The sequence below is a fragment of the Aulostomus chinensis genome, chromosome 5, assembly GCF_037954235.1.
Source record: "Aulostomus chinensis isolate RoL2024-O1b breed Wild chromosome 5, RoL_Achi_v1.0, whole genome shotgun sequence".
NCBI classification, from domain to species: domain Eukaryota; kingdom Metazoa; phylum Chordata; class Actinopteri; order Syngnathiformes; family Aulostomidae; genus Aulostomus; species Aulostomus chinensis.
Window position 1 is genome coordinate 22,432,828 of NC_141324.1, and position 27,049 is coordinate 22,459,876.

The 27,049-nt window shown below is 42.6% G+C and overlaps 1 protein-coding gene across 3 annotated transcripts in view; it reads left to right on the forward strand.

Annotated features, from left to right (window-relative positions):
- The first annotated feature begins 5,120 nt into the window (after positions 1-5,120).
- Positions 5,121-27,049, forward strand: part of asph (aspartate beta-hydroxylase) — a 30,109-nt gene continuing 8,180 nt past the window's right edge. The window contains exons 1-5 of one of the 3 annotated variants that reach the window (XM_086203931.1): positions 5,121-5,318; positions 13,434-13,592; positions 15,284-15,328; positions 16,791-16,859; positions 26,273-26,362. In XM_086203931.1, the coding sequence (XP_086060057.1) occupies positions 5,276-5,318; positions 13,434-13,592; positions 15,284-15,328; positions 16,791-16,859; positions 26,273-26,362 (406 nt within the window). In that variant the 5' untranslated portion in view covers positions 5,121-5,275. The remainder of the gene's footprint in view (positions 5,319-13,433; positions 13,593-15,283; positions 15,329-16,790; positions 16,860-26,272; positions 26,363-27,049) is intronic. The other 2 variants (XM_086203932.1, XM_086203933.1) reach the window with 2 other exon arrangements.

A 27,049-nucleotide genomic window follows, 5' to 3' on the forward strand; every position in this document is an offset into this window, starting at 1 on the left:
GCAATCATGAGGAAGAAAATTCATAAAAGAAAATGAACCTTCAGGGAGGAGTTATGCAATGAATTGAAACAATCATTGGGACATTCCAGGAATCAGTTGTGTAAGGAGGGGCAGTAAACTGAACTCCACTCTAGGAGCGGTGCAAAACTGTGTATAAAAGGCAACAGCAAGGGATTGTTTCAGTCAAGCGTCTCATGCATAAAAACCTCAAGCACTGACTGAAGCCCCACATGGCAAACCCTGGCAGCATGGCTCAGAGGTAGAGCGTCCGTCCAGCAACCAGAGGGTTGCTGGTTCGATCCTCACTTCCCCCTTTGACCATGTCCAAGTATCCTTGAGCAAGATACTGAACCCCTAATTGCTCCCAATGGCCCTGTGATGGACTGGTGACCCGTCCAGGGTGAACCCCGCCTCTCACTCAGTGTCAGCTGGGATAGACTGCCCCCCCCCCCCCCCCCCCCGTGATAAGTGGTTTACTAAATGGATGCATGGATGGTGTCATTGGTTGGAATCTGAATCATGACAACAAAAACTGAAGAAGAAGTGTATTAAATAATTAAATTAAATATGAAATAGTGTATTAAATTCGATTCACAAAAGAAGCCCTTTAAAGTTTTTTTTTTATTTGATTTAATTACATTTAATTTAATTCAATAGAAAAGTGATGCTCACCGAGGGTTTTGTGCTTTTTACGGGACACATATTTGAAAAAAAAAAAAAGGAAGTCATGTTTCTCACCGTGGCTTTACTTGTAATTTACTTTCATGTAGATGAAAAGTTAAAACCTCAGTACTGCAGTTGTATTACAGAACTTTAGCTTTCAGAACTTACAGAGCCTTCAGTCATAATCTATATTGAGCGTGTTCATGTGTGTGTTAGCATGCATCCTCAGCATACTCGTGCCATGCGGCGTAGCCTGTAGGAAAAGAGAGGTGTGGTCCCCCTATCTGATTGAAGCGCATTCTGCCTGAAAGGCGACACATGTATCTACAGGATTTGCGCTCAGGCAGCATGTGACTTAGCATGGCCCAAAAAAGCAGAGTTTTTTTTGCTCCATTGTGAAAAGAGAATATTTGCGTCCTGTAACTGTATGGACCTTTGACCAGTGCCAGGTCTGCAAACACATCTATCCGCTGTGTTAACTGCGCTACAACTGCTCAAGCCAGCCAGGCTCAGGTCATTTCAGTCTGTCTGGGCACAAATGGGAGGTCTGGTGCTGATGACGCTGATCCTGAGGCTCAACATGCAGTAGGTTACTTATACAGCAGCCATTTTTGACATGTCACAGCAGATCCAATCAAGGCACCCATTTTTTTTCCCGAATAATTCACAATATAACATAGAAAGACTTTGTTATGGACTCGGTTCAGACATTCTGTTTTACTCTTGTGTTTCTTGGACTGTTTCATGCTGCTCCTTTGTTTTTCATGTTTTCTTGTGTTTCCTGTCAGTTCCTGTTTTTTTGTTTGTTTGTTTTTTTTTTTTGGAAATATCATCCCTCTTGTGTGTGTTGGCTGTCCTTCCTGTTATTGTCTGTTTTTTCTTGCCTGTCTTAAATGTAGCACCTGTGTATCCTCTGTTCACCAGCCTTCATCAGACACAGCCCTGTTCCCGGTGTTTCTTGTCCACAGAATACTGGGCTCTGGCAAGGTTCCAAAATTAAATCCTTCATCCATATCGGATTGCATCTGAAAATTCCTGTATTTAATGTGAGATTTGTTGTGCAACAAGGATATGAGCCATTGTGTTTACTACAAGGAAAGATTCATATGTAAATCTATGACATTTCTAATCATACACTACAAAGCATATGCCCCTAAAAACTGTACTTGCCTCATTTAGATGTTTTTTGCATATCGCAGACATAGCAAAACTTACCAGACTTGCTTTCTTAGAATTCTTGTTGACCTGGTGTCCCATGGACCTCACCTCTTCAGTCACTAACTTCGCGGTTAAGGAGCCATTGCAGTCATGTTACGCAACCTACTGATCCTGCAATACGTGACATGCTACTTCTCTTTATGTGAAGTGTGTTGACAAAGCGTTCACTCAAATGAAAACAATCACAGAATTAGATGAAGTTGAACAAAACCTAAAACGTGTTTGAACTTGCCAGCAGTTTCAGCTGTAACGTCCATGCGCATGGTTGTTTACTGCTCTGTAGAGTACGGGTTCAACCCACACGTCACATTCTGTTGTATTTAGTCACAATGACAATAAAGGCTTCTTCTTAGAGGACAAAGAGGTGTGAAAACACTGAAAGACTGATGTATTCTGTTTGCTGGAGCCGTTAACATCCTGCAGAGATGAGGCGTCTGTCTGATCAGTGGAGGTCTGATGGCGGGGGGAAAGCCAGGCTTTTGTGTTTCAAATCAGAGATGTTATTGACTGACTGGATGTCCTGCAGGTTCTGCCAGCAGAGGGAGCAAGAGAGGCACTCACAGAGAGTCAACTGCTGGCTCTGGGTCCTCTAATCTCACCAGCACTCATAGTGGACCCATGCCCCTTTGCAGCCATTCTGGTGTTGCATATCGTATAGCATTTATGATTTTATATATATATACACACACACACACACACACATATATATGTATATATATGTATATATACATATATATGTATATATATGTGTATATATGTATATATATTCATATATATGTGTTGCATATCGTATAGCATTTATGATTTTATATATATATAAAATCATAAATGCTATACGATATGCAACACATATATATGAATATATATACATATATACATCTATATACATATATATGAAAAATGAATATATATATATATATATATATATATATATATATATATTCATTTGTCCCTGTTTAGAATTATAGCCAATTAATGATTTGATCAGGCACCATTTTGAAAATACAGAATCATCATTTAATTGTCGCATTAAAAACACAGGTTCAATGGTCAAAAAAAAGAAGACATGCAGATCCTTGAAGAGAATCATATGAGGCGCTGGTTCAATCAAAAATGGAGTAGCATATCAAAGACATCTCTTCTCAGCTTTTTTTTTTGGATGAGCCAAAAGCTCCTCCTCAGACTCACTGTTATACTCACGTCATACTACTTTCACTTAACCGAATTCCCTGGAATAGACAGTTGAACTCATAGGATTCAGCATTCTGGTTCTGAAAAAGCATCCCAGGACTATGGACCTTCAAACCCCAGGGCTACTGACACACCCACAAAAAACAGGCAAATGACAGTTGATGAGGTCTTGACCGAAATCAGCTGCTAGCAGAGTGATTAGATCAATTCAAAGCCCTTTGTTTCTCCCAGCACTACCCCCATGTGGGAACAGCTAAACTATCCCGATCAAAGCACACACACACACACACACACCACAGGGGTGTTAAGTCTCTAAGCACGTCAAATGCAAGATAAGAGATGGGCAAATGGTTCTTACACTGCTGGAGGGTGCGAGTGAGTGGAGACTACAGCTTCCCATTGATGAAGTATCGCAAAGCTACATGGGTTTCTCATTTTTAAAAGTGTGTGTTTCATACACATGTTCTGCTCTATGTAACAATGCAATATTAGATGTTCTCTGGTAAATGTGAGGCAAACGTATAAAAGTAATCAAAAAACTTATCAGGAATTGGAACACACAAACTGGGTTTTTGACGTTGTCAGGATTCACATTTGAAAGTATACAACCTTCATCAGATTTACTGTGTTTCTCCTCAGAGTAACTGACGGCCTCATGTAAACGAAGTCCCTTGTTTGCTTTGACATGGAGTGAAGCAAAAGTATGCAGTCCTCTAAAATGCAAATGCTCAAGTAAAATACAGATATCTGGACATTGTACAGAAATACAGTCCTTGATAAAAAAAAAGAAAATAGTTCCTTTCTACCTCTGCACACATGCATGCAATTTCATTTTTCCGGGAAGAGTTCATTATTATTTTAAGTCAGAAGGGTGCAATTAATAATCATCACTATGTTACACAACAGTTCATAGTCATCCACAAGAGAAGTTCCCATTCAAACCCAATCTCTTTAGAGCTTTCCAACATAGATTTTAGAAGTACTGGAATGAATATGAGAGGTATTAATTTAGCTTAATTGATGATTAAGTAGGGATTAGGACACCATCATTTATCATCTACAACTTGATTCCACTGTGATATCAAGTACAAGTAATGTCAGGAAGTGGATTTTCTCATCTTTATTTTGCAACAGAGCTCTTAAAGATCTGTAATGTCCATGAAAATTACTGTCGGAGTGCATGTTGGTGATAAGCAGGGCATTTGTTGGACATTAACCCTTGATTAGAGCTACACAGCATACGTTTACTCCACAGGGTATTGCACCAAAGACTTTTGCATAATCGCTAGGCATGATTTAGACTGTACTCTAACAGAGGAGGGGACCCTCCCTGTTAAGTCATGGAAGTAGCAAAAAGATAGAAGTCCTTGTTATTCCACATAAAACAGTGGAAAATGTGGGGAAATGAGTTTTACAGAACAGGGTCAGAGACAAGGAAGCATGGTAAGAAAAGGGTTTTAGTAACCAGTCTTTCAAGTTCTGATGTCCTTGGTTTGCTGTTATTACTTTAAATACATGTAATTGTTATCTGGTTGATTCTCTCAGTGGCTTTTAAATCACATCGATTATTGGTGGCTACAACTTGCATGGAAGCTCATGCTTTGTGCTCCCATTTGGATTCAAATGTATTTTTTGGGGGGGAGGGTACATGAGGGTCTTCAGCAAAAATGATTCATAATTCAAATTCCCTTGAATTTCAAATTTTGTGAAAGCTCACTCTTGCTGGATCGGATTTAGCTGCTTTTAGTGTGTGAAAGATGTCCTATGGAAGAGTTCCTATTGAGCAGCTAGAGTTTAAATGGGGGTCCAGTGAGAGTAATATTAGAGTCTGGATTATGCAAAGTTTGAGCCCCCCCGCCCCTTATCTAACTATGGAAACCCTACCAAAGCTTCCATCTTGCCACGTTCCAGATCAGGGAGGCGGGAGGACGGAGGGCGGGGCCGGGACCCGACTATCCACACGGTTCAATAAACTCGACGCCTCTTTAAGATAACTGGTCCTGGTTTTCCTCTGGACACGCCTTTCTGAGTATGCGGGCTGTCATTGGTTTAAAGAACCGTCAATCTGGCTAGGGACGGGGTTTCTATGGTTCTGGGCTTTTATGAGGCAGCAAGACTAATTTTGATTTCTTTTAGCTGCGTGAAATACACCTACCGGACCTTCGGCTACTCTCCTTCTTGACCTGCGCATCAGAGAATCACCATGGCATCCAAGAAAAACGCCAAGATGAACGTCAAATCAAAAGGTACTTCGTGTTTTCTTCGCCACCGTGGGTTGCAGCGGCGGGGGATGATACGTCTCCATATGCAGGCGAGGCCATAGAAAGTTAATCGCGTATGGAGCTCTTAATTCAGCGCCATCGTCCCGTCCAGGCTAACCGTAACCAGCTAGCTAGCAGCTAGCAGCTGGTAGTGTCGACGTGTAGGCTGCCACATGCCCGTTCATCGGTTTAGCGGTGCCTAAGCCGATTTAGTGAGCATGTCAACAGTTTAATGTTTTATTCAGGCCTAGCAGTAGCTCGCCGTGTATCAACCGTAGCGTTATATAAATGTTCCTGGTCGTATAAGCGCGTCACGACTAATGCGTCACGAATTAAAGCTCCCCTGTTTACCGGAGAGATTCTGTATTTTCAGGACCAAGTGTAAACACATATCTTAATACGTTTCTAACACCAGTAAGTTAGAAGTGTTAATGTCGGTGATCCCAGCTATTATAGCACCTGGAGGTGGCGCGAAGCACCACGGCAGTTTTATTAATCTGGTGTCCAGGCTGGCTCACCATGGCGACGCGAGCTCCCGGGATTACACGGACTCGCACGCACCCTCTCTTGTTGAGAGTTGAGCTTTTCCAGAAACTCTTCACACTCAAGTTGAGTTTATAATCATTAAAAAAAGACAACCTAGGCCGGTTTGGGTTCGACACACCGTTTGTTCCAGCCTTGCACACTCGTGTGCAGCCTGGAGCATCAGGCACCCCGCCCCCAACCCAGCTCAGACCAGTCACCCACGACTCACGCGTCAATGGAAACCGGTCCAATGGTTAAAAAAAATCCCAAACCTCGATAGATTTAAAACCAGATTAGCCATTAACTTTGTTTAAGAGAACGGAGCGCAGCTGTGCGCGTTACTTGAATGCCGCATTACATGCCACGCATCCGCACGCGCCTCGACCCTCAATGAAAACCTAACGTAACAATAAATAAATAAATAACGATGCATCTGAAAACAAAGGAGAAGCCCCGCTTCTCCACCAGCTGTAACAGGACTACTGATGGAGCAAAGGCAGCGCTCTGCCTACACTGACACGTGGCTGTGCTGAAACCAGACGCTCTCTGATTGCGTTACTTTTGCGCGAAAAATCTAACGCAGCTGCAACACATTACAGTTGACTATCACTAAATCTGCGGGCTGCTGTTTTAATTCCGGGCAGAAATCGTAGTTCAAAGGTTAGGGTGACTGTGTGGAGTACAGGGAACAAAATGTTCAGTTTTTGCGGGTCTTCTTCTTAACCCCGCCCACCTCTGTGCTTATCATGCACATGTATGACTTGTTTAACAGTTGTTCATGATTCCCATGAACTATGTTGAAAGGGCGATTGTAGATCTGACATATGCAGGGAGCGTGGGGTTAGAATGAACTCTTTTTCCTGCACAGGAACGGGTTTAAACCATTCCTGTTAAGAGAGTGTATTACACAGGATTGTAGAACACACATGAAACCAGTTTATTGCTGGTTCCTGTGGACTAATGCTGTTCCCTTGTGTTTCTGAAGCATTATCATGTAGTTCAATGAATCAAGGAGAGGCGACTAGTGGGGGTCTTACTCCTAGAGGGCAGTGCACATGTGAAGGCTTCAGTTTGACACGCTAGAGTAGTTTGATGGTAAATAAAAGTCACGTGTGAAATAAAGTGACCAGATATGATCCAGAACCAAGTGTAGGTAAGGTATGCGTTAGTTAAGTCTGTGGCTGGTTGGGGGCTCGTGAAAACCAGCACGCCAGGTTTTCTTGCATGCTAATTGTATTTATTTGCAAGGACACAGTTCTGAGGGACAGTGTAAGCAGCATATAGTATTTAAGTGTTAGGCAGGAGGTTGATTGAGTCAGTGCCCCCTGAAGAGATCTACTAGATAACAAATGTTCTTTTGGTGAATGTAACCAGAGTCTTTCATTATTGATATCCTCCTCTGTGTGTCATGTTATCTTACATTTTTACATTCTGTATCATTTCAATCCCCTCAGCCTCCCTCCCCCCAAAACCCCCCACAGGGCTGAGTGTGGCTGAAGTATGCACAGCTGAAAGGGTAACAGGCCTGTGTGTTCCTGTGGTTCTGCTCTGGGATGCAGTGTTGTGTCCTTTGCATTTGTAGAGTGTTTGTTTTGCAAGCCAAACCCGCTGATGACAACATCTCAGTCTAACCTTGCATGGTGTGTGTTTGTGTCAGAGACTGAACCATTGGGTGTTGCATCTGTTCTTCTCTGCAAGCAATAAATTCAGTCAAGGGATGTAGTAAGGTCCAAAACTGATATCTCCAACTGTTGCATTGCTTCCAAGTTTTCCCGCCGGTTTATTTACATGGCACATAATATGTGGGTATTTCTTATTATTGAGCCCTGATTTTTGGTTAAAGTTTGCTTTGGAAGCAGAAAAAGGTTCCGAAACCGTGCCTGTGGTATAATATAATTAGCTTGACTAACAACTGCTCAGCTTGCTAATACAAGCGACTTTCTGGGGATTTGTCAGAACAAAGCCAGGCTGGGGATTTGTTTCCTGCCTTTTTTGTTGTTGTGCTGAGATCATAGCTTCCATCACTGGAATGCACTGATCACGTCAGAGCATGGAGCCATGCTACATGTTATTTAATTGGCCTGGTTAGCATCTACCTGTGCTGCACCAAACCTTAAGGGTCTACTACAGGCATGTGCTCAGTTTTACATTACAAAGTTGCCTCATTCCCCATAGTTGTGCACGCACACGCACACACATACACTGGTGGTGGCGGCGGGGGCAGCAGCAGCCTCTTTGCTATCCTACTCATCAGAAGTTCAATGTCCTGCTCAAGGACATTTGGCATAGTCTTTGCCTGGTGTATTGCCACCCTACCTCCTGAGCTGTGAGGAAGCCATGTGTTTTGAGCACTATGAGGGTAGATAAGACGGCAGCTAAGCAGTTGACCATTGACATGGCAATCTTCGAGATATGCGTGTCTAAGAAGAAGGAACACAGCAGTGTTTTGCCCAGCAGAATATTAATTAAGATAATGTTGCATGTTGTGAACCATCTGGCCAATGTGCAACCCAGTTCTTGTCCAGGGCTGCAGAGAAGGAGGTGACGAGCAGAACGGAAAAATAAAGTTGCAAGCATGCTGGTGTCATCTGTTTTAATTTCTGCATCTTCATTTACCTTAAGTCGTAAGTTTACTGATACAGATCAATATCCCAATGGGTCTTGAGCAAATTTTTACATGTATGTGTCATATATGTTTGCAAATCATGCAGTTTGTGCGTGGCCACAGCTAAATGATGTCGTGCACGATTACACATGTGTAGAACAGTTCAGCTAAAATAACTCCTGTTGCTCAGTTAGCCATGAAGCATTCCTGAGGTGACGGATAGGTTTTTTAGTTATTTCCTGAGTATACTGGTGTCTGCCTGTTTTATGATTCAGGCACACAAGATTTGGATACACAAATCTACAGTGAGACCCAGGTGGCGTGCTTGTCGAGCTCTTCTGTGTTCCACAGTAGCTCTGGCTGTGAGTCATGCTGGACAATCTCACAATGACAAGGACAGCAGAGACTCTGCAGATTCCGGCAGCATTTGAACCACATTTCTGCACTGTATCATCATGGAGACATTAATAGAAACATGTTAACTAAGGAGTGAAAGGAGCTCGGCAGATGTCTATCATCCAGATGTATAAATTACATGTTTTTCTAGGCCTCTCCTACTTTCTGTTTGAGAGCATGTGTGCATGGAGCTTCCAGGAAATGTCATTCTGCTGGTCCTCACACCTAAAGATATTCTATTAGGGTTAGAGTTTGCCATTTTATGAGCAAAACCAAATACCCCACAAAGTGTGCAACTGAGTGGAAGGTCCTCAAAGATATACAAGCATGCACAAGTGTTGTATGAACACACACAAGCCTGCACACACATAACAAGCGAGAGGGAAGAGAAGGAGGTAAGTTTGAAGGCGGTGCACAGCAGCCCTTACATAAAACCTGAGAGGAACAATGTGTACTGATCTCACTGAGAGAAGACAGGGCACAAGGAGTTTCCCGTTTTTCTTGAAAAGTTATACTCTTTGTGTGCATCTGTGATCGCACATATTCTTGTGTGTGAATTAGTTGCTGTGGTCGTCGCGGTTGTTATGTTACTGTCAAGCTGCTTTATTGTGGAGTGTGTGTGTGTGTGTGTACTGGAGTGTATGGTAGCATTAAATAATTTCAGTGGTAAAGGAGTTTCTCTATCTCAGGCTATCAAACCTTTTCAGAAATTATTTTAGAAAAAACCCTATAGGTTAAAATCATTTAAGAATGTATATTCTGAGTATTTATTTTTGCACATTGTCTACTTTGTTTACATTTTGAACTTCTTCTCCGACGTCTTATTTGTTTAAACATAACGTTTCTGTGTACTTATACCGTGCAAAATAAACAACTAAAACAGGTCTTGGGGTAAAACCCTGATTTTAAGATGGACCTCTAGAGTAAGAACTAAAAACATGCTACTTCTTCGAGAAGTAATATGAAATACATAACCTTTGTGTTTGTTAAAGGAAAATAACTTTTTAAAAAATGTTTGTTTTAATGAAATAAAACATGGTGTTAATGCACAGATGATGTGCCAGCCCATTGTACTGTACAGGCTTTCTCTGTTTGATGCAGAGCCCCATAAGTCTTTTTAATTGCAAATAAGAATAATTATGTAAAAATCCGTCCCTCACAAATCATATTGCAATATCAGCCAATTGAAGAAAACCTGTTTTCTTTTTAAATCATGCAGCCCTACTAGCATAGCTTCCACACAATTCAAGTGTTAATTCAAATGTAGGATATTCATTGACAGCACAAGGTCACATCACTAACTTGTAATAATTGTGGATATTGTTTGTGATTTATATCCCGTAGACATCTACCATGTAGGAAAAAAATCCACATCATATTCCAGCAAATGCACAAGTCATGAGCATCATATTAAAATCATGTGCTGTCCTGTGCAGACTTCTGGTTCTAGGGGCACATTTTTGTCAGATTGTCTGTCTGAAATTAAAAACATAAATGGCACGAAAATCTCATCACAGAGGGTGGGTACTGGGGGGTGGGGGGTTCGTTCTAGTCAACAATGTCTTCAACATCTTCCATTGTACAAAGAAAGTGGGCTGTCCTGAAAAGCTGTTGGTGCCTGGTTACGGCAGAGATGTTGACAACTGTGTTCCTCCCTTTCTGTGTGTGAGGGCCAGCTGGTCTAACAGCACTATAAATAACTCATATGACCTCCAGAGCCATATCAGTGGCGAGGAAAAGGAAAGAGAGAGAGAGAGAGTATAAGTGAGTGATGAGCAAGAGAAAACCAGACAATCACTAGAATAAGAAGAGGAACTGCAAGTGTGTGGGCCTGCATGCTGTCTTTGTGGCCAGTTTACCTGGTATCCAGTTAGTCTGCAAACCAGGCCCTCTTTTGGTGGGGATGGGGGATCCAGTGGCCCTGGTGGAGTCAGCTCCTATCATCACGGCCGTCCCCACAGTGACAGCTGCGGAGGTGCAAGGTGAGGTTACTGTCCTCTCTCAAGAAGGACCAAGCAGTGTGGAGGTCATTGTCAGGGTCTGTTGTTTGGTTACGTGTTGATAGAATTAACCAAGCACTGGACTCTTATTGTGGACTGGAAGCAGGTCAGAATTTTAGTTTTTTAGTCAGGGACCAAAGATGTCCATTTCTCGTTGTTGTGTTAGTTTTAACCAACTATAGCAGTCCTGCAGTTGTTAAATATGAATCCAAATGATGATCTTGTGACTTTTGTAACAAAGTAGGTGAGCCATGTAATTCAAGTAGTTTAAATTGGTGAAGGACCCACTGTACAATATTTTAGATTTCCAAATAAAACTGTAATCGAAATCAAAATAAAACCACCCGTACTCGTAACTGCCTTGATTTAGCAACCGATTTGGGGGGGATAGTTTGTGTGTCCTTCCAGGATTGCCTTGCGCGATCGATTTACTCAGACAATCATTCTGTGTTCATTTATCCAACAGCCATATTGTATTCCGCCAACAAAACCAAGTAGAAGACGGTCATTCTCTGTTCTCTCTTTTTTGGTGCAGGGAGATACCATCTTTGGTCATTAGAGGACATGGACATGACCTCACAACAAGTGTAGAGACAACAGGGTTTCCACCAGGGCTCTGTGTTAGTTAGTGTGTAGTAGAACATGTATGAGATGGTGAGTACTTCTGAGGCTGCGGTCCTCATGTCTGGAGGAAACAAACTCATTGGAATGTGCTCCACATGCTGCGTGAATGAGGATGTATTTACTGTTACTCAGACGATGTTGGTGATGAGGCGGTCCTTCATGTGGATCCCCTCTGAATGTGGTCGTGGTGATTGGATTGATCTCATGTCATGGGTGTGTTCACGCCTGTAAGTAGTGCACAATAGTCAATGTTGACAATGCTCATTGCCATGGAAACATGCTATTTTTTTGGCATGTATGGAAACACCAGCAATCTTGCAATACGTGTTATGAAATTTGGTTAAACACACTTGACATTATATGTATCTGATTTGTAGAAACCTACAGGACCAATTTCTTCTAGTCTGACAGCTGGGTTATTGACGCAACCTGCTTCCCGTCTTTGCTCTGCACGGATCGACACCCCCACTGTGGCAGAGGGTTTGATTCCCCAGAAAACCCCAATTGCTGTCACTGAAAAGTCTTCTGCTGCTTTCCATCTGGCCTGGACTGCTACAGCATTTGTAACTGGTGGATTACTTTTATTAAATTAAATTATTGTTGTCTCTTACACTTAGATTTCAACAAACCAGTAGGCCATGAGTGTGGATGTTATAATAGCTCTCTTGTTCGCACTGACGGATGTGTGGTCTATAAAAAAAACAGTTTATGTGTTATGAACGATGTCTTTGAACTATGCTCTTTGAGTGTGTCTTAGTTTGACCTAGCGCCATGCGGTGGACTTGAACACCTGTTCATTCTCTCAGCCGCTATTTTCTCCCATCATGCACTGTGGAATGTCATTGGCTCCCCAAGAATAGCTTGTCACTCTGCATTGCTCTTATGAATGTGGTTTATTTTTCTGTTTCCATTACCTCCACTCATCTCTGGAGTCAGCAGGGGAAGAGAAGAGCAGTTGTAAGGATGTTTTTTGTTTGATTTTAGAATTAAAAATCAAAATACATTGCGTCTCTATGTTACTGCGTAGTATAAACCCAGTCTGGCTCTGAGTTAATCCTGGCAATGGTGGCGACTGCAGTTGGTGTGACCAGTGGGAGTTAGCTACAAGAAAAGTTTGATAGGTAAGATCAGGAGGAGCAGGCAGACTCTTTGAGACAGATTCTTGCTAGTGGAGGTGTCACAGATAGCACAAGGACTGAACCCAAATCCTCCCAAACAGGGGCCAAGGCATTTTTTTTCCTCTTTATTCGTCCAGTAACCTCGCGCTCACATCTCATTCATCGCTCTCAGGTGGCCTGCTCCACCTGTAGAAAACAACCTCTCCTGCATTAGGATTCATTTTTTTAGGCTATTTAGAATCATACCTGAATATTATATCAAAATATTACTTTAGTATTTATGTATATATGTATTTTTTTTCGTTTTCAATGCAAAAGCAGCATAAAAATGATCAAAATGTTCAGTCGTAGGTCTGGGGGGGTCTTTATAGATCTTACAAAGATGGAGGTGGTGGTGGTATTTTCATTCAGCTGATAAACGCTCAGTGGAGAAGGTCACAGTGCACATGGGATATCTGTGACAAAGGGGCGAGGTGGAGTCCTTCCTTAGATTTCCTCTAGAAACCAAGACTGTTGTGTGGCACATCCAACCTGAGTGTGGAAAGCTGGCACTTTATCTAAAATCACACAGTAGGGTGGCATTACGCTGGTTCTGTGCAGCTCAAGGTAAACAAACAAAGCTAGTGCAGTAAATTGGGTCTTCTTCATGGTAAAATTGCTCAATCCCTGTGTGAAATTCTCTTGTTTGGGTTGTTTCGTCATCTTCCAACAGCATGGCCTGAATTTGAATTTGTGTAAAGGAACCCTGCTATAGTAATACAAAGTTATATTAACAAATGTGTCACATGTTCTAATACCTTACATGGATCTCCTACTTGTCTTTTTGTTGCAGATGGTACTAAAGCCCAGGCAGCTAATAAGAATGGGAAGAAGTCAGACTCTGGTTCCAGCAGCACCTTCTTCACCTGGTTCATCGTCCTGGCCTTGCTGGGTGTCTGGACATCCATAGCTGTGGTCTACTTCGATCTGGTCGACTATCAGGGAGTCCTTGGTGAGTATGCGGTGCAAGGCATGGTGCATGGTTCAGTTCAGCTCAAGACTAGCTCATTGCACTGTTATTCTAGGCTTTTTGACCCCTTGCACCTTGCTAGAAAGGTGTGGTTGCATCAGGCTTGGCTTTACTCTTTATTGCACTAACACAGTATACCATCTCTATGGCTTCCATCAGTGCATTGCAAGCCTGGTGGCCTGCCTGGCCTCAATTGACTCTTCACTGGACCCAAACAACATTTCTGTTCAGGAACCCTGCATTTGTACCACTAAAATACATATGCTTGCCATTCTTCCCTGAAGTGAAGGGCAGCTAGGGTTCAACTCAGTTGTTCGCTCTGGCGATGTTCCACTCTGCCCCTAAAGTGGCAGTCTTCTCACCCCTGCAGCCTAACATTCCCCGCCACTGCCAAAGCTCCTATTGTTGGTCATTTTTGTCTAACCGAATCGAGTACTGTCATCCCCCCCTGGCCAACTCCAGTCAGGCCACACAATAATCGCCTGACAGAGCAGCACAAACTCAGTGCTTCAGCTGTGTCCTGTTGGGAGATGGATAAAGAGAGACAGACACAGTGTCAGTGTGCTGTGTGATGAACTATGGTTCTACTTGTTTTAATTGTATTTTAAAAACCAGGAAATGTGTCACAACTTGAGTTGGCACAAATTAGAATAGAGTAATAAAACGTTTGAGGTATACATTGCTGATCACATCAGCAGCTATCATACCAGGTAAATGTATTTATCACGGATGTTGAAACTCACCTGTGCATCCATGATTGTTTTCCCCTCAAACACTGGACGGACGAGGAGACCCACTTTACGCTGTCACAAGAAAAGTGTGATTGCAACCAGCTGAAATGGGGCAAACTGAGACAGACATGCTTCTGTAAAGTGATTTCTTCCCGACTGGACAGTGACAGTAGTGTAGTTAAATGGCATAACTGAGCTTATACCACAGCTCCACTGCAACTGTGCACCTAAACTGCTGATAAACAAATAGGAGCTCTCTAACCCTTTACACAAAACCCTTCAAGTCTCAGAGGTGATTGTCATACAGTGGAAATCACATACCACTGCATCTCTATCACACACGTGTCATAACTCTATAGCATTTTGCTCCAAGCCTGGGGCCCGTGCCCCCCAGGGGCCGAAGCTCATGAATTGAATAACATCAGGATCATATAAAGTATCTATAAAGCTATTTTAAAGACAAGTTTTGGCCCTCATCTCCATTGAGGATTTTTTTACTACTTTACTTACATAATTACTAATTACTACAGGCTTGGAAAAACTGGTCCAAAGTTCACTCCTCAGTAGTTCTCTTCTTAGTCCGTTGTACGTTGCCCACCTCATTATAACCTAAAGCCAAGTCCAAACACTAGAAAATGGTTGCAGACGCGAGGCAGTCAAAGTTAGAGGTCTTCATGGTATAGGTTTTTCATCCGTTGTGGCACAAGGACCACCATCAACGCAACCACAAAACTGTACCCAACTCAGCCTTTCTGCTCGACTGAGATGTCCTTCGATGCATGTCTCTGTTCTCTGACTGCAAAATACTGTCTGTCACTTATCTTCACTCTAAATGATTAATGTTAAACACGATTACCTGCTTAGCATTTTTTAATGTATGAATATGTTCTGATTTTAATTGTACTGTAAATTCAATGTGTATGTTTTGTGTTTTGCATGCAGACAAGGCTAAGGGTTTACAAATTAACCTGTCTGAGGCCTTGCAAGGTAAAGATTTCCAGGCATACAAGACCGTATGTCTTTACTCCCAACTGACTGTGAATCTGCCTGTCTACTAACACCCCCCCCCCCTCCATTATCCCATCATGTAGTCCTTTCAAAACGTTTCCCTCCCACACATTACTCACCATTCTCAGAGCCCTGGATCTAAAAGACTTTATCGAGCTGTGCTAGAATCATGTTTGATATGCAGACCTCATTGGATTCTGTAGCTCTGCGTGGTCCTTCAGTTGTGCTGATAAAAGGAGAAATCTTATGAAAAGGAAAATATGCTCAATGTAGAAACGCAAATTATACTTATTTATACGTGATGTAAATGAAATGGGTCGAGTCTCACACAGTTGAGGCTCTTTGTAGGCTCTTTTGACTGAAATTTTAAACTGTATTTTTTAATTTATTTTGAAGAATGTTTTTTTCCAGTGTATTTCTCCCTAATTTGCTCAGATTTGAATATCTACTGCATTAATTTGGAACAAATGTTCTCACAGCTACATCCAGGGCTCCTGACTCACTGTCCCCCATCCTGAGTCCTACGGCACAAGCGTCTTACTAACTGTAACCCTGCTAACCCCTCCAGGAATCCTACTCAGCTACAGAGGTTTTGTTTGGTAACAGATGATACAACTATAACCTCACTAGTCCAGTTTCCATAAGTGTGTTAATGATGTGGATTTTTTGAAATCTTGACTTGGTAAACTTTGATTGAAATGGTATAATTCACCCCCAAATTCTTGCAATTCTGTGATTGCTTGTGGTGGTTTTTGCCTCTTTCAAAAAAGAGCAAACATTCAAATTAGAAAACCTGGAAAGGGAAGCTGTGATGTAGCGAATCTTGAACTCACCGATTGGCCGTTTCTGCCGTCATCCTTACGTATTTTCCCAAATTTTGTCTTTGTCTCCAAACAGCATGAAACCTAGCCACTTTTAGCCAGTACTGAACAGCAATTACTGTCCAATTAAAGGGAATTCCTGAAGGACCATACATTTTTGCTGATTGATGGCTCTTGTTCTAGGCGACAGCCATGAGCCGTGTTGCCTCTTTGGCGTCACTGCTTCTAAACCAGTCCATGGAAATGCACCTAATGCAAATTTCCTTCTTTGAGACATATCCACAGTCAACAAAGAATCATCTTACAGTTGAATGGAAATGTAATTACTGACTTTAAACATTTGATTATTTACCCACCCTGCCTCATCATTCCTCATATTCCCTCATCTCCCTCTGTATTTATAGAAATTCACTAGGCTTTTAGCTGACCGTAATTTGGGCTTCTGTTGAAGGGTTCTTTACTCTGATTATGGAAGGAAGACAAGGGGGCAGTCTCTCATAAGCTTGGTGTATTTCTGTAAATATGTGTTTTAATGATGCATGCCAATCCAAGTGATCAATTTTGTGTCTGTTTCCTGTTAAGACAAACAGTACGTCTACATGTGTGTTTCACTGCTGTAGGTAAACTGGTGGCATACGATACAGATGGCGATGGTGACTTTGATGTTGAGGATGCTAAAGTTCTGCTAGGCAAGTTGATTTATCTCTAATTTACTACCAATGTCTTTGGATTTCTTCTTTTTTTTGACCAGTGTCCTGCAGAAGGGAAAGAAAGGAAATGTACAGCGACAAAAAAAGTTCCCAAAATCATGACTGTCCTCATGGATATGAGTTTGATTATTTCTGCAGGCCATTGATCATGTGTTCTTGATTACATGAAATTAATAGCATTTTGGGTTTCTTTTGCATGACTTGACAATCATATCGCTGGCTGTTTACTAAAGAGATCATTTAAAAAAATGAGATACCTCAATTAAACCAATTTCAATCATCATTTATTTTTATTTTTTTCTCAGAAATGGCGAGTACACAATCAACAACTTTAGTAGCTCATTGAGGTTTTGAACTTTCACACTGATCCAGAGATGCCTCACACAATAACAGGCACACGATAGAAGATCGTCCACACTTACTGGAGACTTACGCGCGGTTTAGGTGAGATTTTTCCCCTGGAGAGAGCATGGGGGGGGGGGGGGGGGGGGGGGGGGCATGACAGGAAAGGTAACGTAACCTGCCGCTGTCACTGTACCGCTTCGTTATTTGGTCTGAAATAACTCTTGCTGATCCTTAACTTTGGCCGACAAATTCTGAGCATGCTGTCGGGGACAGAAATTCCTGAACCCCCATTTTCGTTGGCCTCTTTGTCTAAGTGCGTCTGGGGCGTTTGTGTTCTCCAGTTTCACGATTCCACCCATCAAACCCTACATGCAATTACTGCTTACTATTGTCCAACAGTCCGACTGTTTTGGACATTTTTGCACTCACACAAAATTCCAGCTGGTTCTCTTATCATTTCAGTGTTTTGGCAGGGGTGATTGTGTCATGTCAGTGTCCCCTCTAAAAGAAATTGCCCAAACTTATCAGGTAGGTTTTAAGGCCAGGAAACTTAATAAGAACATGAGCAAGTAGCCTGTAGGCGTTTTCAGAGCTGGTCCCCCCCCCCCCCCCCCCGTGCTTGGTGTGCTACACATTCTATGGATTTCATCTAGACTCCTTCTGTTTTTATAATTTTGTTCGTCATAGTTACAATTATTTCACTGTTGACATTGATTTTAGGAGAATAACTCGAGCCCTAGATGCATCCTGAGTGAGCCGATCACAAGTGGATGGTTCTCATCATACTTCATTCTAAAATGCACCTCTGGTGACCACATGTGATCTGGTCTCGCTTTCCCATTCATCGCACAAATAACAGCATGGATTATTTTTGTATTTACACCCAACATTTTGTATTTAGTACAAGCAACACTCAGAGGTATGCAGCCATTTTTTTTTTTTTTTTTTTTCCTGATAAGGGTGAATGTTGATGCCATGTCTGAACGGGGTCATGGAGGAATGAGGTCACTGGAAAAATATTTTTCTGAAGCCCAGCTATGAGATCCAAGTGACAGCAAGATTCACTGAGCCATCATTTCATTGACTTGAACTCTGCGGAGCCACTTCAGGTTTATGCAAACATGTCATATTTTACAATTACTCTCTATAAATAGAGAACTGCGAGAATTAGGTATTTTTGTGGTTGAACAGGAAGTTCGTTCTAAGCTATAAACTAAAAAGCTAAAAAAAAAAAAAAAGTATTCTTCAGACGATCGCAGATGGTCCACATTTCTGCCAAAGCATTCTGCTTGTATTTTTTATATATTCCACTCAAAGAGGATTGGTCAGTAGTACCCGAGAACTAGATTTCAAAAGCAGACTGTTAATATTGTGCAATTGAAGCATATGTAAAGAACCAAACGAAACAGGAAGAACATGCCTTAATTGAAGAACATGTCATTATAAGTCGCAGTTTTCCCTCACTTTGTCTTATTCTGCTCTTAGTACACAGCAAACACTGCTTGTCTTTTTGAAGTCATGTGTATACAAAAACCTGGAGGCTCAGCGTCATCTCTCACTTCATTTGTGTAGACAGCCGGGAACCAACTGTTTATGATAGAGCCTGAGTAGATCCCGCTCAGCTTAACCTACGCTCAATATTTCTTACCTTCTCCTCTTGTTTCTTCCCCTCTCTCTTTCCACCTCTGCTCTTGATCCTTTTTCATTCTTTCATGATGTCTTTTTCTGTTGTGAATTTGATTTCACCTCCATTTCTTTGTCTTTTATTATTAGTTTCTGTTCCACTTTATTTCCCCACACTCTTTCCACATATTGTACACTTGGACTTCCCATCCATCCCACCCCTGCCCCCTCTTTTGTCTGCGTAGGCCTGACCAGTGTGGGCGATGGTCAGGGTGAGTTCGAGGTTCTGGATTGGTTAGAAGAAGTGAAGGAGGGCGGCTCTGATTGGTTAAATGGTTTCTTCACTTTCCTGTATGGTCTGATAACCCCGCTGGAGACCCTGGAGGAGCAGGAGGAGCACAGTGCCTCAGGATTTGTGGAGTCACCGGAGGAAGATGAAGATGACGAGGACGAGGGAGGGGTCAGAAGAAGAGTGAAAAAAGATGATGGCGCTCAGGGGCAGAAAATCGTCATAGTTGGCCTCCATAACCAATAGTGTCAAGCCAATCACCGCTGCCCAGCTATCCTTAAATGCACTTGTTGTCGAAGGGCTCCAGCATCCCAAGGTCCAAGCTACAGTGGCAGGCAAACTTCTCAGCTTTAGTGGGATCTTGTCATCTAAACCCAGCCATTAGGTTTGGATATGAATATCTCCAGTTTAGCCTGTGGGCCCCACCTATCCCAGGTCTCACCTCCTTAGCTTGACAAACAAGCTGCATTCTTCAGTCCTTAGAAGAATCTTGTTAAAGCGAAATCTTTTTGAAGGCTGAGATAGAGACTCATAGATTTACTCAGGAACACTTGTTAAAGTCCTCTTGCAAACTTTTATAAGGATCTAGGAATCTTTTGCAAACAAACCTGTTGGCACCAACCAGCAGCAATGACTATTTGCACTGGGACAGCTGGCTTGTATTTCTGTTTTGGTTTTCTTATTACTTCTGTAAACATTCAATTTGACACTCGGACTATAAGCATGAATTTGTACAGTTTCAGATCTGTCAAGTTTTAGGTTTTTGAATTCCACTCCCTTAATCCTGGAATGAACATAACATCAGTTTCTGGCTATCCTGCCTGGATCATGAAAAATGCCTGCAGGGGAACATGCACAAAGACTGCATTAAGAATTGAAAATACTTTTAATGCCAGTTGGAAATACAAAGGTGGAGTGAGTAGTTCAGTTCCTGTCTAGAGAAAGGATTGCATGTTAATAGCAGGTCCTGAATTCCTTTAACTGGCACTCAGGGTTTTGAGGATTGCCTTTTTGGGGGTGTGAATTTGGTCTTGTTGGTACTTTCATTTGTCTGGTTTCTTCTATATTTTGCTGGAATCAAGCCTCATGATGTTGTTTTGTGGTCTTGTGTCATTTCATGGCTCAGCATGTATCTGTTCCATTCTCATCATTTTCCTTTTGAAACTGAGTAGAAACATGTCTTACACGTACACTACCCAATAACCACAAAGTCAGAAAAAGACACGTAATCTCAAGGCGTTGTTCCATGCCAAAATTGTGGGCTTTCCAACATGGTGAGAGAGGTGCTCTGCAGGTTGGGAGTTTGATGTGTCAGTGAGGCGTAGAGGGGGCGTGTTTGCTCCATCATGCTCAAGTTAACAAGCTGCTTCAAGCCAACTGGTCAAACCAGCTACAGGTACACACAGGAGAGGGTGTGTTTCTCTGTCAGCTGGTAAGCTGCAAATTTAATGAGACACAATGTGGACACAGTGAGATATGAGGCTCACTTAAAGACAGGGGCAGCTGGTTCACAGTAAGGTGTGTTTTTTCATTACCCATTATAACAGGCGAGCTATGCTCAGTGGCATTGCAGTATTGTAACAGTATTGATATCATCTCAGAACCAATAACAGTAATTCAGTCTAGTTTATCAAAATGTTCATGAAGTCATGCGTAGTGAATTGCTGGAATTTCCCGTTGACAGTATTCAGGCGACTGTGGCCCCGTGCGCACCTGATCCAACCTGATACACACCTGCTGAGTGTGTTCACGCTTGGCTTTAAATGCACCTCCACACATGTCGCGTGTGAGCGCGTCTTACTTTCCCTCGCATTGTGTTCAGATGAATTTGCTCCCATTTGCAGTGTTTTTAACCATCGTGTTTACCAGCTACAGTTTGTATTCATAACAAGCGGTACACGTGATTATTTCACTGAAAACACTACAAAAAAACACATTTTTAAATTTACTGAGATACACCCATCCACTAGCTGCATTCACGCTTACAAAGAGAGCAAGCAGCAGTGCAGACGGCAACAATTAAAAGTAGAAAGAGAAGTTAATGAAACAGCTCAGGTCTGCTCCTCACCCCGTCCCTAACAAACTACCAAAGATGTTCGATGCACTTGCATTGGAGCTCTAAGGGCTGCCAATCGGGCACCCATCAGTGCTTATTTCTGCTGAAACACAGTGCATCAGGCAGTCCTTCTTTGTGGCTGGCGACACATTCACCAAGGCACAACTGAAAGAATATGGCCACATATTGCTAAATACGCCTTGAACACTCAGAACATAGTTTCATTGGTCCGATCTCTATCCATTCAGGACACATGTTCACACCCGGGATTAAGGCTGACCACTTGTGATTGACTTTGTCACCTCTCATCTCAGTACCAGGTGTGCACAGGGTTAATGGGAACTCTGTTTCAGATTATTGTCCCTTAAAAAGCCTGGCAGTGCTACTTACTTGTTATTCATCAAAGGGAGACCGTACTAACTGTTGTATTTCTTAGTGTTATTTCCATTGCTTGTTGTGACCATATGATGTTTCACAGCCTTTGTGGCCTTGCTGTAAACTCCCTAAGGTTTGCCTTTAATGTATGAACAGCTGTATTCTACAGATGAGGTGAGTTGTTGCTTGGATATTTACAAGAGGAGATTAGTAGGATAAAATTAGGTATAAACTGATTAGTGCATGTACTGCAGTTGATACAGGATGTCCGGATTGATGAGTGGTAAATGGGCGGACTGCTCTGTGGTTAAGAAGGACACACACGTCTTGTAAAAGGCTCCAGTGTTGTAATTCCTGACTTGTGTTTGTGCAACATCAGATGAAAAACCTGGAGATGCTGCCAGGAGAGGAACTAGGAACGGTATTGTCACGTCATGCAGCATGAAGTTGTGCTGTGCTGTACTAATGGATGAAGTTTGAACTAATACCAGATTGATTGTCTTTGTTTTTAGCGAACTATTCCTTTTTGCTAAATTAAGATGCTCACCGTTGTAAATGGTTGCTATATGGGGATAGATTGGATAATACTGGCAGACTAATATGCTTGTGCTCTGTTAGTGAAATCTTGTGTTTAGCCAGTACACGGCTTACAGCTCATTTTGCTTTTGTGCGCACACTGATGTGGATATGTAGTAACAACCCATCTGTTAACAGGGTTATGTGGTACACCTAGCTTAGTTTAGTGATGTATAAATTGTGTGCTCAGTCAGCATTTTTTATTTTTTTTTATTTTTTAAATAGGATACGTTTGAACTTGTGCTCATGCAACCGGCTCCTGTTCTATTCTGATTTGAAACTAGTATGAACTACCTAGTGTTTTCTACCAGTCTACTCACTGCTTAGAGGAGCAAGCTTGACTAGTATGTCAGGGGCCTGCTCTGGCACTGGGTCAGCATGGTTTTGTATGATACACGTGCAAGCACCAGCCTGTCTGATGGAATGTTTGATGATGTCTAGTAACGGAGTGCCTGACAGCATGGCCTTTACCCATCTTTACCCATTCTAAGTGATGTCACGAGTGATGAAACACAACAGTGTTATTGCTCATCCATCCCAGAAACTTCTCCAACAAAGGACGTGGGCTGGAAGCTTCGGGAGGCTTTAAAGCAGCAGCTGGCCATCATCCATGAACGAGTGGAGGCTAAGAAGCTTGCCAAGCTGGCTCTGGCTGAGGTTAGGCAGCTCCTGGCCAAAGAGGAGGAGGAGAAGGAGCTGGATTTGGGGAGGAAGGAAATAACAGCCAGAGTGAAGGAAAGAGTGGCCGCCAGGTTGAAAGAGGAAGAGGAGAAGATTGCAGCAGAAGAGATGGTGAAAGCTGTGGAGAAGCTAAGGAAAGAAAAGGCCAAACAACTGGATGAATCTGAGGAAGAGGGGAGCAAGGAGGAGAAGGAAGGGGTGAATAAATTGAAGACAGGGGGGGAGGAAGAAAAATTGGAGAAAGAGGGGGAGGGGAAAAAAGCACAAGAGGATGACAAGGGGAGGGGGAAAGAGTCTGCCAAAGAAAAAGGCAAGAAAAACAAAGGTGAGAAGTCTGACAGAGGAGGCAGGAAATAGGTCAGAGGTCGACGACGCATTGAAGAGAATGCAGCCGGGTTTCTAGGAGTACTCACTAGGCGATCAGAACAGTGTCCAAGCACTTAAGGCATGTTGAGTTAATTTTTTTTTTAAATTTTTTAGGCACAGTACACTTGGTTGGAAGAGGTGGGCTTCAGAACTCTACAGTTGCATGTACATGGGCTCAACGTGTGCTATCACTTCCGAACCATTCCATGCGACCTCAAGATTAGTCCCATCCCATTCCTGTGACAATGTACATCCTGACCCAGGAGATTCCCAACAAATGCTCCAGCTAGTGCAGCTCAGTGGTTGGTGTAAGCATGCTCAGGCCCAGAGCAATGTAAGCAGGGGAGTGGTTTGGGAGGCTTTGCACCAGGCCTGAGCATGCTTGTGTCATCAGAGTTGCTTGAGTCTAATATTTGGCTTGGCTTCCCACTGGTAGGATTTTTATGCGATGGGAGAAGTCTTGGGGGAGGAGTGAGATTTTGGAGTGAGAATCCAGTCCCCTGCCCAGGTCTATGTGACGATTGCACACTACTGCAAGTTGGCAGTACAAACTGTAGGTGTGCTACTTGGGTTTAACATACAGCAAGCGGCATGTGAGTGATAAGAATATTCTCATGCCATCATTGTGCTGCAACAATAATTGTGGGCAATAACTAGGCTTTTTTTTTTTTATAGCTCAATATGCTAGTGTGCTCACTCGCTTGCTGTTTGTTGGGCTAAAACCCAACTGGCGCCTGTCCACCGGCTTGGTTTGTACATGGGTAACTGTACTGTGCTGAAGCCCATCTCTTCCAAGTGTGCCAGGGGCTAGAAAGCTCTATCATGCGCTTTCACTTGTCAATGGGACTTTGGGGGTCAAAGTGCTTGGGGACAGTACGTATTGCCCAGTGTGAGTCGGTCCTGAGGCTGATTTGATTTCATGTAGCACTGCTTGTGTTGGCACAATAAAACATTTGAGCAGTTTGGGTTTGGGAAAGAAAAAAAAAAAGATTGAATAGAAAAGCTGTAATCCACATGGCATTTTCATAAACATGCTGCAACTGTCAGTGGACCTCCTCACTGCTCATGAGTCAACACAGCCTGCATGTTTGTTGTCACCTAAGCTGGAGGGTCAACATTGGCAGCCGAGCGTGGAGTAAGTGCAATAACACCAGAGCTTGTTGCAACAGGGCGACGTGAGAGTGGCCTGAAAGGCAAGGCATTCTGGTTGTTGTAGGTTTTATTATTTAATAAGTGGACACCACAGCCTTTTGTCTTTGTTTCCTCTGGTCATGTAGCAACAATTTAAGAATATTTGTACTCCATAGCCCAAAAAAATGTGAGAAAGGGCAGTGGTATGCAGTACCTGAAATGAAACCTACAAAAACCAGAATGAACCAGGCTTGGAAATGCAACCAAAATCACAGCAAGTGATTCAAGTTTAGAAACTTGGTGTCAGCAGTGTGGATAAGCAGCTTGGAGTCGCTGCTCTGGGTATTGTGTAGTGAATCATACTTAGCTCTCTTTTTTCAGAATAGAAACCAAAATTACATGTAAATATGTAAATTTATTTGGAATTCAGTTGTCTTGAAATAACATTACATTACCGCCTCTTATGAAATCTCCATGTTGTGGCTTCAGCCCTGCAGCGAACCCCTCATGGCTGTCAGACAGTATCAGCTCCATTAGTCCAGTTATGAACAAACATCATGGGAGGTAAAGCATGTTGTCATATTGCTGAATACAAATGTAACACAAAGGGTTCGGCACCCTGATGCTGTCGACACAAACTGCTGATGAAGGTGGGATTTATTTTTGCCAAATGCTGGTTTAGCCAGTGTAACTGGAAGTTGACCTCATGTTGGTGTCAACATTATTACTTACAACATCCTTTCATCCCATCCGTTTCCTATACCGCTTATCTGTTAAGGGTCAGGGGGCTGGAGCCTCCCAGCTGACATCCCCGCGAGAGGCGGGGTTCACCCTGGATGGGTCGCACTTACAACATGTCAGTGTAAAGTGGCTTCTCCCAAAGATTTAAAGAGAAAATCAGTTTTCCAACAACACTTCGCCTATGTGTTAGATTTTGATTTTGATATGTTCTACTTTTATTTGTGTTCCAGGCCTTAATAGCTTTGCAACAAGCAAAAGACAGTAAGCGGATGCCTGGCAAGTGCTCCACAAACCTCACTGGAAATCAGATGTTCGGCCATGATTGCCACCTTAGTCTTTTTAATGGCAGGAAAAAGGAGAGAAAGGTTTAGTGAAGGCATCGCAAAAGTGTCTGTAATGTTAATCAAGTGTAGTGTACGCATGTAATCATGATTTCCATTTTAGATTTGACTTCATCTGTGGGGCTGCCCAGCACTGTGCTTTCTCCCTGGTTAGGCACCTGTGGAAAAGTTTAGGCTTTGCTGTAGTTTGTGTTTACTCTATGACTGCATTTCCTTGTTTGGCCAATAAAGAATTTGAATCCTTGTAGGGGCTCTTTATTCAAAGCGTAAAATGGGATCTTTTTGTTTCATTGGGTGTGAATGTCACAGCGGTGAGCAGAAATGGAGATCATGTCCTGATTCTCAACCCTCCCACCACCCCTCTCTCTTACTCTTTATCTTTTCAGCACACATTAAAACATGATGTCATTTGAGAAAAGGGAACTGAGAAAGCTTTGTGAAATATCACACATGTTTCTGTCGGTCTGCGGCTCCACTGTAGACTGACCACTCCGCACTACCAGAATCTGGACCTGCTCTCAAGGAAAAGTGACTTTACCAAATCTGAACAGATGTTTTAGCCAAACAGGAATATTCCATTATTCTAAAACTAAATGAACAGTCAGCAAAAGAACCCATTTTTTTCTCTACTGGTTTTATCAAAAGTGATGAATGCTGTGTGATGATGATTTTGTTTGACACAAACATGTCCTCTATCTTTTGTCATTTGTCTCTGAGTGTAAGCAGTATGGGGGGGGGGGGGCGACTTCACTTCTCTTGGGCTGGTATTATAAATGTGTTCTCAAAGACACGTATTGTATACTTGTGCATATCCAGTGTTTAGACACATCCATGTTCCTGCCAACAACATGTGCATCATCTCATGTAGGACTGAAAGAGAAAGCTGTTGTCGTCACATCCCGTAAAGGAGATGCCGCCGCCCCAGTGGAGACCTCTGACTCCGAGCCTGCACCAGAAGGTACCCCGCAAGCATCCTCGCGTCTGTGCTTTAATGACATGTCAGTGGTAGATACAGGGAGGAGGAGGAAGGCCGGTATCACTATGATGGGGCTCATCCGGTACAGTGATGCAACATGACATCATTATCAGGATCATTAGATTGAGTCACGTGAAAAAAGACACAACCAGACAGGATGTAGATGTTATTGAGGTGACAGGTATATTACAAGTAAACATGTATCAGAAAGTGTGGCACAACTGAGACTCTCGTCGATGTATTCATGTGTAATTTGAGTTATGTAGAGCTTAAACTCATGAAGAATTTCTTTCAGCTCATCTGCCCTTGACCTTTTTTTTATGGAAAGTGTTTAAGTATCAAACCCAGATATATTCAGTTCATCCTTAAGCACATTGTGGGTGTTGTTGCTTTGGAAAAGGGTAACAGCTACTTTACTGTCACAGTAGATGTGGTAGAAAGAACAGAGAATTTATATTCTTGCTCAAGGGCACTACAGTTGTGCTGATGAAGGTGGGGCAAATGTTGCGTCGTCTTCCCTCACTAAAATGCTGCCGCTGGAGAGTTGGGTGAGATGACCGGGGCTACCGACGGCTGCGCTCTGGAGCCTTTTAAGCCTTCCAAGAAGACTAAATCCAACTGTGCCTATTTTGGGTTCGTAAATGTGTCAAGGGAAACCTAATTGAAGAC